The following is an 11,589-nucleotide window of genomic DNA, read 5'->3' on the forward strand; positions in this document are numbered from 1 at the left end:
AACAGAGGCCAAGAGTGCTGAAGTGGGGAGCAGTGTGAGCAATCTGGCTCCTGAGACTATGCTCCAATCCTAATGCTAGCCTACAAACTGGCCAGGGGACCTCTAAGGACAGGGACCATCAAATATCCAGATCTTAGCACACACTGGGCATTCAACATATTTGTGCTGATTCAAACTGAAAAGGCCCTTCCAAGTGAAGCACAGAGCCATGGCAGCAGGAAGATGTCTGCCATCTTTGGGAGTAGACAGAGGACTAATGACGAGGAAAAAAAGACCAAAGCTGAGGAAAGGTTTCCTCCTCAAAACGCTTCTTTAGTCAAGGCTTCCTGAGCTGTCAACTAAGTGAATCACGTATCTATTTAAGAAAGATTCAAGTGTCTTCTGCATGCCAGACATTGGGCTACCCGATGAGGCTCCCACTGGCAGGCAAATGACACGGTTTCTACCATTGTGGTGTTTACATTGTGGTAGGGGAGACAGCCAATTCCAATCCAGTGTGGCGGAAGTAGAGGGCTGTTATGAGAGGGTTTAAAATGTTTGTGTCCCCACAAATTCATGTCGAAATTATATCCCATATGGTATTAAGAGGTAGAGCCTTCTTGGAGGTGATTAGATCACCATGTGAGGACACAGTGAGCAGGTGGCAGTGTGCAAGCTTGCAGAATGAGCTCACCAGAACCCAACCATGCCGGCACCCTGACCTCAGACTCCAGCCTCCAGACCTTGAGAAACAGACTTGTGTTGTGGTAAGCTACCCAGCGTAAGGCACTTTGCTACAGCAGCCTGAACACATGAAGACCAGGGTGCTGAGGGGCATTTGCTGGTCTGGTGGGATGAGAGGGGCCTTACTGGTGACAGTACTGTCAAAACTGAGCCCAAGAGATGAAGAGGAGTTACCAAGATGAAGAATATTCCAGGATAGGAAACATTAGTGCAAAGCCCAGGCAGCAAAATACAGCATGGCACATTCGAGGGATTCTAAGTGGGTTGTGGAGAGTGAGAAAGACTGAGGGTGTTGGTGACAGCTGAGCCTACAGTGCCACATTCAGCAGCAAACAGATCATGAAGGGCGTTTAAGGCACAGCAATAAGAGTCACCTTTATTTACCATGAGGTTAGGGAACTGAAGAATGGTGCCACAATCACATGTTTCTTAGGAAAACCGCTCTGCTGCCAGTGCTAAGAGGGGGCCATCGAAGAGCAACACTTGAGGCTGGGCACACTATCGTGTCCAGGGGGAAGATACTGCTCAGGAACCTACCAGAGGGGTGAGGGCAGCACAGCTAGGGAAGGGGGCTGAGTGGGGAAGGGGACAGATTTCAGAAACACGGAAGAAAAAAGGGAATTAGTGTGCTATTGGATGTGAAGGGCCAAAGAACAGATAGAGATTTCTGCCTTGGGGAACTTGGGGTGTGTAGCTCCCACTGAGATAAGGAACCCAAGATGACAATCAGACTTAGAAATAAATGTCGTGAGTTGACTCTTAACAATCGCAGAATTCCCTTAGTTTTGCCTCTTCTCCCCCATCCAAGACCTCCTGGCCTATCAATTAAATCCTACAAAACGAGAAGCTGGGTTCTACCCTGGCACTGTTTCTTGTCTTAGAGCCCCGTGGGCTAACCCAGCCCTGGGCCCACCGAGGGGTCTGAACCTAGGTCAGAGCCCCTCCCAGTTACCTGGAGCTCAGGGTAGCTGAGCACCACCAGGGAGGCACAGGCGCTGCCACTGTCCCCTTTCACGAAGGACACGTCAACGCCCCCGACCCTGTGTAAGCCCGAGAAGGCGGGGTCCCGCTGCCACGCCTCGGTGTTCCGGACTACGACGCGGGCCTTCAGCCGGGCTTGCTCCCTAGAAGGACAGACATCAAACCGGACCCAGGGCCCCGCCGAGGGCTCCCCCGCCCCACCCCATCGGCCCCAGTGTCCTCCGGTCCTGAGAGAGCCAGTCCCCGCCGGTCTTATCTCCTCTCACTCAGGAAAGGACAGGAGACAGGCGGGCTGAGGCTTCCCTGGCCCTCCCGCCCGTTCCGACTCCGCCGCCGGCGGGTTGCTGGGCCGAGGGTAGGCGAGGACCGCGTGGCCTCAGCACATGGCTCCTGCGCGTTACCCATTACCGTGTCCAGAGCGCCAGGGTTTCCTTCAGAGGCCTCCCCTCCACCTCCTGGGCCATGGCCCCGCCGCGCGATCCCTTCCGGTAACGTCACTTCCGGCAACGTCACTTCCGGAGGCACCTTGCACACGCGCCGCCCGCCCCCGTTGCCATGGAGGAGCTGTGGTCGCCGCCGGAGGCCGCTTCCCGGGCCCAGGCTGACAGCGGTGTTCCTCAGACACTCGTTGCCGCCTCACGGGAGGCTCTTCGTGGCCACACACGCACGCGTCCAGTCTCAAGTTGCCCCTGCTAGCGACAGCTGGAGCCCATGTGAGTGACCGGCGCGAGGAGCCCTCGGCCGCCGAGTGCCGCCGTGTCCCTTCGGGTCCGGTCCCAGCGTGCAGCGCCGCGGTCTGCGCGGGCCCGACGGCCACTCGTCCTGCTGAGAGCAGTGGGGCGCGGCAGCCCGGGCCTTGGGGGCAGGGGGGCCCAGCTCGGTCCCTTCCCCACTCCGCGGGCACGGTCGAGGCTCCTTGGAGCATCTCGGATTGGTTCCCCAGGTCCACGCCTGCCCAGCGGTCGCCTCGCGAGCGCGTGCTGAGCGCCCGCCGACCTCGGCCGCGAGAGGAGAGGGCGCGAGGGCAACTCTCGCGGCTCACCGGGGTGCTGAGAAGTTTGGATTTCACCTGAGAAAGCCTCACCCACCACACGGAACACAGACACCCTTTGGAGCGTTATTTTTACTTCCTGCATGGGCCTGGATTTAGCGAGTATCTACTCAGTGCGTGGTGCCAGGCGCCGTGCTAGCGGCTGGGGTCACAGCTTCCTCGCTGCGCTTTCTGTCTTGTCAGGGACAGGAAGGCATGTGGACACGTACTGGAACTGGGACTGGTGCTGTGGGTGCAATCAATGTGTAAATAATAAATACGGGGAGCGGGTGGTTAGGAAAGGCCTGAGCAGCTGATACTGAAGAGCAGACCTGCAGGGAGTAGGAGAGAGCAAGCTGCCACGCACAGAGCGCCCCTAGGTGGGAAAGACGGTGTATTTGAGGCGCCAAAGGGCAGCCAGTAAGGCTGAAGTGTAGCAGTTGCACCCGTGGTTTATATTCTAGGAGAATCAGAAAAAAAGCGTACATCTAAGTCATGGAACCTTAATATAGGTTTCAAGAGGAAATACAGAAGACTAGATTAAACTAGACTCTGGTGAGAGTTTGAGGTTCAGGAAAGGCATCGGCAAGGCCATGAAAGCTGAGTTTTCAGCTGGGGGAGAGAAGAAGCACCATTTCTGGAGCAGGCCTGTGCTCCAGTTACTTGCACGATCCCTCTTTCTCACCACGGCACAGTGAGGCATTTTACCTGTGAGAACGAGCTCAGTAGCTTGCCCAAGGTCACAGAGCTGGTAAATGAGAAAGCCGGCACTCAAACTCAGATGCCTCTGGGCTGGGCTGTGTCAGCTTTGTTGTGTTCTAGAGCATGTCCCTGGATTTGGTAATTGGGAGCCAGTCACAGGCTTGTGGGGTGGGGCAAAGGTAGTAGGTTCTGAGGGGATTCAAGGGTAGAGATGGGGTAACAGTCTGCAAAGAGAGGACAGTTTTATTAGGGAGAAAACAGAAGAGCGGAATTGGATCAAGAGCTAGCTCCTTGTCATGTAGCTCCAAGAGGCTTTTATTAACCTTATCAGTATGGTTAGAACGAGGGAGGGGGTTGCTAGGGGACTCATTCTTTTCTGCAGAGGGACTACTTTTTGCACCAGGGGCTAATGTTGGAATCACTCCCTTGACTGGCTGCCAGCTGGGATGGAAAGTTACTACTGTTCTATTGTTTCCCAGGAACACTGGCCTGCGGGACATTCTGCTATAATCTGCAGTTTGGTTTCTGGCCTGTTTTAACTAGCTGCTCTCCTGTACTCTTGTCAGGGTCATGAGGATTCCTTCCCTACAGGTTCTGAGGAAGTAGCTTTCTTCTGGTTGAGGTTCTGTTGCACTTCAGGGGACACACAATGGTGATTAGGAAGGATACTAGGGAAGAACACTCTGAGCAAGTGTAGGTGTGCAGGGAAAGGCTGCAGGGTCGCAGGTGAGTTTTTATGGGCCATGAAGCACCAGGCAAGAGCAGCCTGGACCTGGCCTGGAGGTGCCCCACTAAGGGCTCTCCCAGCCTCCAGTTTCACTCTACACTTCCCTGGTGCTTGTTTTTTTCCCAGTTGGAAATGGGATTCACAGTGCTGGAGCATATGCTTGATTAATGAGTGTGAGTGGTTAGAAAGTACAGAATGCATATAAATGCTAACCACGAATTGATTGTTATCCTGCTCACGGCCTCAGGCTTTCTCCATCCACCTCCCTGGTTGGTAAGCAGCCTTAGCAGTGAGCCATTGAATCAGGACTTTCTCTTCTGACACTCTGGTGGGAGTACACTTGGGTATCTTTGCTTGGTTGCCCTTGATGTTTATCACCAGAGGTTTGTTTTTAACTTGGAATTGCTTGAACACATGGGAATAACTGAAATAGCTCATGTTTGTCTCAGTTAACAAAAGACAAAAAATCTCATTGAGGCAAGAAAGTAAAAGCAGAACTAAAATCTGTCCTAGCTGCCCTGTGTAGGCCTCAGGCAAGCCGCGGGGTTTCTGTTGTCTGTATGTTTCTTCCTTGACATACGCAGGGCCTAGATTGTAACCTAGTAACTTCCCTGGACTTCCGTCGCCTTTGAGGGCAGGTGGTCTGACCGGCAAGGACGTGGGCGAATCTGACCTTCCCCCTTGAGCCTGGGACTTTGAGGATGATGTCATGTCTCTCTCTGTTTTATGACCCTCATGTGCACTCTTGCCCTGAAAAGTAGATAAAAGAGAGGCAAGAGACGGGAGGGGGGGGGAATAGGACTCGGTTTTTGAGACATACTGGTGTTCCGAGTTACTGCCCCAGCCGGAATAAACCCGCTTCCTCTAATCAACTGGTGCCTGGAGTCTTCTGTCTGCCTCGGTTTCCTGCTACATCATAACCATTAACGAAAGGTAAATAATTTGTACACACAATAGAGTCTTCAAGGGGACAATGATCAGTTGTGAAGACTTTGAGGTAAGTCACCACTAGCATAGCACTGAAAGGAAAAAGAAGTGCCAGAGGGAAATGTCTAGGCAGTGGGTGTGAGTGGGAGCTGGGAGGGTTGCAGATGAGGCAGCTAAGTTGACTAAATGCACGTGGATAGTGTGCAACAAATGACTGGCTGGGGTCTGGAACAGAAACCATGGGGTGAGGAGGCATTTGGTGGCAGGGCAGACAGAGCTCATCTCCCTGCTGCATTTCTAGGCCACAGGTTTCTCTCCTGGAGAATCTTTCCTTTTTGGAAAAGACAGTGCAGTTTTCCACCTATACTGGCATTTTTACCACCCAGACACAAGTAGTGAGCCTTCTAGTAGCCCACTGCTCTCACTAGCTTTGTTTTCTGTTACAAGGAGTCTCTGCCACCCACAGCCCACCGCACTGACAGCTCTCAGCCTGGAAGGATGTGCTCCTTGGCTTTTAAGGCTGAGATTGGCCATGAGGAGTGATGCTAAACCCCACGTGGACTCAGACTCTCCTGTCCTTTTGTCTAGAGGAAAAGTTTACCACTTCACTCTAAACCAGAACATACCAAATCATAGACACTTTGGCAAGAACATTTCCACCAAAATCTGAAACCATCCAAAAGCCTAGTTGATGTCCATGTGCCACGAGTAGGAACTCTGCCTCCAAAGAGAAGGATTTCTCAGTAAAACTCAAGTTTATTAAAACAGACATGACAAGTACAATAAAATTTACTTTTGCCTGTGCTAGGCAAGTGTATTTTTCTACAAACAACATAATGCTAGCTATGACAGTTAAGGCTTTGAAGTGTAACATACAAAATGAAACATCTTAATTGAAAACCCTTAAGTAAGAAAAAATTCCCAGGCCAAAGGGGGACACCTGGCACAGTGAGAAACTGTGGGGGTGAGCTGCCACCCGAGGGCCAGGGTGAGCTGCAACCCAGCTCTGAGGTATCAAAGGAGTTCCAAGTACAGGTTGAAGAGTTTAAAAACAAGGCACCCCCTAACTCTTCACACGTATCCGGTAGCCGGCTAGGATGCAGCCGTCTGTGGGGAGTGGCTCTGCATAGTTTGCAGTGGTGAAACAATCACAGTCGACTAAGTGCAAGTGGCTTCCATATGAAGTGAGTCACTACCACTCAAACACTGAACAGAGTGTCAACGTGATGGAAATGGCTTTGGTCCTTCTGCATCTCCTGCCAGTGGTATTCAAGGTGTGCACAGCTATGTCCTGGACAAGCATTTTGAATATTTGTGGCTCTCCCTGGGCCCAATTTCAGGATGATTGAGGCATTAAATCATTTAAAATCTGTATTAAGAACATTGCTTCTATTTTGTAAACAGTTGCTGTTCTGACCTCAATTCAAGTGGATGCCAAGCTACCTAGGAAAATGAATTAGTCTAGAGATGTCTTAAGTACTAAAGTAGAAAAGAATGAGAAAGTCAGTACACGATCAGGGCTACTTGACGGTTTTCTTTTTTCCTTTTTAAGAAATTTAACTGGTTTTATACTTTTGCTACTGAGACCCAAATAAAGGCCTAGTTCAAGATGTCCAATCTTTCTTTTTCCTGTCACACACTGGAAGAAGAGTTTTCTTGGGCCATGTTAAATCACACACTAACAAAAACTGATCAGCAAAAGGAAAAAAAAAAGGTCCCTGAATGCTTTTTGTCATATGTGATATCACAGATAAGCAAAAAAAGTCCCCACAAAACAGGTAGACAGTTGTACATTCCAAGAAGCAGCGATCACCCTAAAACTGCATGTTTATTTGGCATAATGCTAATGCCAGCCAATAAAAAACTCCACATAATTGCTAAACCATGCCTTTGATTCAAGTTTACATAATGAACTTTCATTTTTAATTTAAAAATATTAGAATTACACGGACCTTTGGCCATCGATCCGCTCCTTTCATTTTGTGCCTGAAGAAACTAAGACCCCGAAGTGTCTCTGATTCCCAGTCCGATGCTCTTCACAATGCAAGTTTTTTGGCTCTCACCCTCTGAGATTTAGCAGTGACTCATTATGTAGGTCTGGTCAGATCTGGTTAGTTTGGTCTTAAGGCACTCACATAATGCCCTGATTTTTCTTGTATTTGTGTGAGAAGACAAAGAAGAGTCTATTACTTTTTCATATCTTGAAAACCAAAAAATACTCAGAATTTAAGGTCATGGAAGAAGGAAGAAAACCAGACTCTTTTCTAAGTACAGAATGCTTTAGAAAAAAAGATGACAGCATGATTTAATTACTGATCCTGTTTTCCCCACACCCCAACTTGCAGCAGTCTGAGGAGGGATCTGTGGCTGGGGGAGGACCAGAGGCTCCAGACATAGGCCATCCTGTCCCTGAGGCAGAGAAGCTGCTACTTTGTCCCTCTTGGAATGCAAATGATGGTGATTTATTTCCAATTTCATGGAGTTCACTGACATCTCCTAATGAACAATTTTCAAAGTATGATGCAAAGTTTTGAATAGACACACAGTTCAAAAAGCTGTCAGTTCATATGGCACATCTTGGTCTTGAATTTGGTGCCATGCCAGAAGCTCCCCTGGGCACTTGCAAAGGCAGCAGGCAGTAATGGGGTCTGGGCCAGGGGTGAGCACAGAAGAGCCTTCTCCTGAGGCTCGTCTGAAGACAGCGCTGAGGAAGTGATTCTACCTCGTGTGTCGCTCCCGTTTCAGGTCAGCAGCCATTTTCCACACGGAGACGCAATTAGAGAGGGGTATCTCTTCCGGGAACTCGGCTTCCGTTTCAGGAACAATTTCGCTCTCTTTAGTTTCCATGTAACCTACCAGAGTTTCTCTCAGGCTGAAAAACCAAGGAATAACAGACAGCATTTAAAACAAGCCTCCCAAATAACATAAGGGGATCAATCCGTTGTCACTTTTCTAGTCCTCAGTAGAATCAGAGTGCTTCTTCAGACCAGAAATAACTAAAGGTCAGTTTAAGGTCCGTCAACCCCTGAGTTACTAAGCTGGGACTAGAATCTTGGGTGTAAGACTTGTGCACATAACTGCCACTTCCCACACAAAGTGTGCAAACACCAGAGGTGCCTTGGAGACGGCCTGTCACATGATTACGGTCACTTTAGGAAGCTTATTTACAGGGCTTGCCATTCAAAAACTTGTATTCCATTTCATGTTTTATATTAATAAAGATCATAAATTCTCTAGGAGAGGTATTTTTTCTTCTACACTAAAAGTCCAGAATAGTAAACGAACTTACAGAGTAAGTTCAAAGAATATAAACATATATAGGTATATGCCATATAGCATAATGGAGGAAAATAGCAAATATGAAATATATTAGTGAGGAAAACTACAGTTTGATTATCCAGTAGTGTTAAATCCTTACTTTACACCACACATAAAATTGGTTAACAACCTAAGTGTGTAATATAGAACTATAAAAAGCATAAGAAGAAAAAGGGTATTTTATAACCTTGGGATAAGGAAACCCTTATAGGTGTATTTTCCAGTGGAGACTTTACAGGAGAATTCTATTGGATGATTTCATAAAATTAAAGAATGAGGGCTCAGCGCCTGTAGCTCAGATGGCTAGGGTGCCAGCCACATATACCAGAGCTGGTGGGTTTGAGCCCAGCCTGGGCCTGCCAAACAACAATGACAACTACAACCAAAAACAGACGGGCGTTGTGGTGGGTGCTATAGTCCCAGCTACTTGAGTGGCTGAGGCAAGAGAATCGCTTAAGCCCAAGAGTTTGGGGTTGCTGTGAGCTGTGACACCACTTTACCGAGGGTAACAAAGTGAGACTATGTCTGAAGAAAAAAAAAGAAGCATCTCTCTTTGACATAATTCTACCCATTAAAATGAGAGTATATGACTACTACTGTTATTTTTTAAAACCCAGTAGAAATTAAAACAACGCAAATCCTGGGATGCTCTGGTAGTAACAGCAGGAAGGGGGACCCTGAGGCAAAGTCAGACCTATCCTGTGTCTGTGGAAGACCCAGAGACCAGCAGAGCACGCCCTCTGCCCTGCCCTGCCCTGCCCTGCCCTGCCCTGCCCTGCAGGTGTCAAGTCCATACCTCCACTCAGGGTTGAAACTCCCCTCGGTTTGGGGGTTCTTCAGTTTCAAGACCATCATTTCGTGGAGTTCTAACAGAAAGGCATCTAGGCCAATCTGATTCAGGAAAGTGCTGAGCAGCTTAGCATTTTCTGGGCTGAGATCCATTTTGTACCTTGAACTGATTTCCCTAAATGGCTCCTGAAATGAAGGACAAGGGACAACATCAAAGCCTGCCAAGGGGGCAGGGGGACATGGCTCCCTCCGTCCAGGGAGGAGGAAGAGGCCGAGGCCAGGGCAGACTTACTTTTCTCAGTCGCAGCAGCTGTTCCGACTTGTGAGCAGAGAGGAGCTGCCAGAGGGCAATGGTATGTTTTAACTGACACCTATTTAAGGCCTAAAAGAGAAGCAGAATCCCTAAGCAGGAATGGCCTCTGACGCCTGCCATGTGTCAGCAAACCCGGTGCTCCGCGCAGGCATTTCTCTCTTCATTTCTGCTCTGTACTGGTCTGATCTCCCTTCCACCCACTAGTACACCTGCCTCATGGTGAAATGTCTCTGAAGGGCCTCTCCCTCCTGCAGCATCTCAAGAGTGCATCAGCGAGCACTTGGCCGCTGCCTGGTGGCCTCGGTCATGTTTGTGCTGCGCATGTCTGCGTCTACCATGCCTGCTGTGTTCTGTTTAAATGTGGGCTGACTGGATAAGGGCTTGGTTTTGCTCCCATGCCTCCCCTTCCTTTTTGAGGGTGCCTACAATGAATGGTGGTATTCTTGGCAGGAAGCAGGGAGACTAAGGTGAGGGGCAATGCTGAGTTCCCTGGAAAAAAGCCTTTGTGTGAGACGCACCTTTAACACAAGAGCCGTCTGATCACCCATTCGCAAGATGTCTTGGACGTACACATTCAAGCGCATGTCGGCATCCCCGCCACCTGTGCTCAGAAATCCCAGAGTGACTTCTACGATAGACAGAGCTTCGCAGGTGTCACTGTAGGACTGCAGCTGTCCACCGATGGTACTGATGGCGGATTTGGTGAGGGAGCTCTGCAAAGTCAGAAGCAGAAGAGTGGGTTTGCAGGCTGGGCTTCCTCTTTCTCACAACCTGATACCTACATGAGCTTGGCTACCTCACTGCCAAGCCCAAGGTGGGACAAACTCTTTAACAGTCACAGTTGGGACTTGGTGTTCTGTAAGTACCAGGTAGCATCCAGACATCTTATAGAAATGGATACAACCTTGGTGAGAAACCACCCTGTAAGGCTATGGAGACACACGGAGGTGTGCCTCTCCTGTCACGACTAGAGAGTAGGAATCAATGAGTTCTATGGGTCATTACTAACACGCTCACCCCATAAGACATCAGTCTGTTTATACTCAACAAGAACGCTCCCTGACTTGCTTGCCCCCTACAGAGAGCACTGGGCTCTCCATGCTGCTCATGGAGAACACCAGGGGTGCGGCTGGAGCAGTCCTAATGTGGACGGAAACCCTCTGATAAGGCAAAACACACCACACACACAAATGACAGCATTAACTGTGACCACCTGTGCCATTTTGTTCTTGATGTCCACAAAGAGATGTTCGTAGTTCCAGTCGTGTCTGTATACCAGAGTGGGTATTCCCTAAATCGAGAAAGAAAAATTAAATCCATTGTGGAGGTTTCGCACAGATAAGAAATACATTTTTTAGCAGTAACTCAACTGTAGCACCGGACAGTTCAGTGTGTCACTGGGCAGGCCATGCCTCTGGTTGTTCATGATGTCTGTGTTTAACCCGTAGTGTATGGAAACAATTACACCAGGAGAAATCTAGCCAGGCCATGACTGCCAAGCAGACGTTGTCATGGAGACTAATGCAGCCATGTTTGCCACAAGAGGTGCTGGGGGACACAGTGACGTGAAGGTATCTCATTCATGTATTCCTTCTATACCTGCTGGCCACAGACCGTGGACTAGGCAGGAGCTCTGCTAGACAGCAGGGACATCAGAATGATTAAAGACAGCCTTGGTTTCAAACAAGGCTCACCCAGTTGCACTGAGGGGGATAAATGCACCTAAGTACAATGTGTCTGACTGGAGCTGAAGAGAACCAGCCCCATCCAGGTGAAGGAATAGAGATGGGAAGGTGCCCACTTTGTTAATGCAGCACGTGGGGTCCCAGGACACGGCTGGGAGGCTGAGATGGGGTGAAGCTCCAGGGCCTTCCACTCCAGAGCCTTAGCTTTGTGCAGGGGGCACAGGCGAGGCTGATCCCTAGAGAGTGAGGGTCTAGGTGTGGGCTTTAGGAGCATGCACTGAAGAGCCTTCAGGCAGGGTCCAGTCAGGAGCAGTCTGACTTTGGGATGGACGCCTGAGCCAGAGCGGGCTGTGGGAGCCAGGAGGACACACAGAAGGGAAGCCTGATGGCATCC

The 11,589-nt window shown here is 49.6% G+C and overlaps 2 protein-coding genes across 2 annotated transcripts in view; both read right to left on the minus strand.

Moving 5' to 3' along the window:
- ENDOV (endonuclease V) overlaps window positions 1–2,186 on the minus strand; it is a 14,430-nt gene extending 12,244 nt beyond the window's left edge. The window contains exons 1-2 of the mRNA XM_023511063.1: window positions 2,113–2,186; window positions 1,676–1,847 (exon numbers count right to left, since the gene is read on the minus strand). Coding sequence (XP_023366831.1) covers window positions 1,676–1,847; window positions 2,113–2,168 — 228 coding nt within the window. The 5' untranslated portion in view covers window positions 2,169–2,186. The remainder of the gene's footprint in view (window positions 1–1,675; window positions 1,848–2,112) is intronic.
- A 3,649-nt stretch (window positions 2,187–5,835) lies between these two features.
- Window positions 5,836–11,589, minus strand: part of RNF213 (ring finger protein 213) — a 116,976-nt gene continuing 111,222 nt past the window's right edge. Inside the window, exons 63-67 of the mRNA XM_023511175.1 lie at window positions 10,724–10,801; window positions 10,029–10,223; window positions 9,490–9,579; window positions 9,205–9,383; window positions 5,836–7,962 (exon numbers count right to left, since the gene is read on the minus strand). Coding sequence (XP_023366943.1) covers window positions 7,809–7,962; window positions 9,205–9,383; window positions 9,490–9,579; window positions 10,029–10,223; window positions 10,724–10,801 — 696 coding nt within the window. The 3' untranslated portion in view covers window positions 5,836–7,808. The remainder of the gene's footprint in view (window positions 7,963–9,204; window positions 9,384–9,489; window positions 9,580–10,028; window positions 10,224–10,723; window positions 10,802–11,589) is intronic.

The sequence above is a fragment of the Otolemur garnettii genome, unplaced genomic scaffold (genome assembly GCF_000181295.1).
Source record: "Otolemur garnettii isolate 467f Iridium unplaced genomic scaffold, OtoGar3 scaffold00018, whole genome shotgun sequence".
Lineage (NCBI taxonomy): Eukaryota > Metazoa > Chordata > Mammalia > Primates > Galagidae > Otolemur > Otolemur garnettii.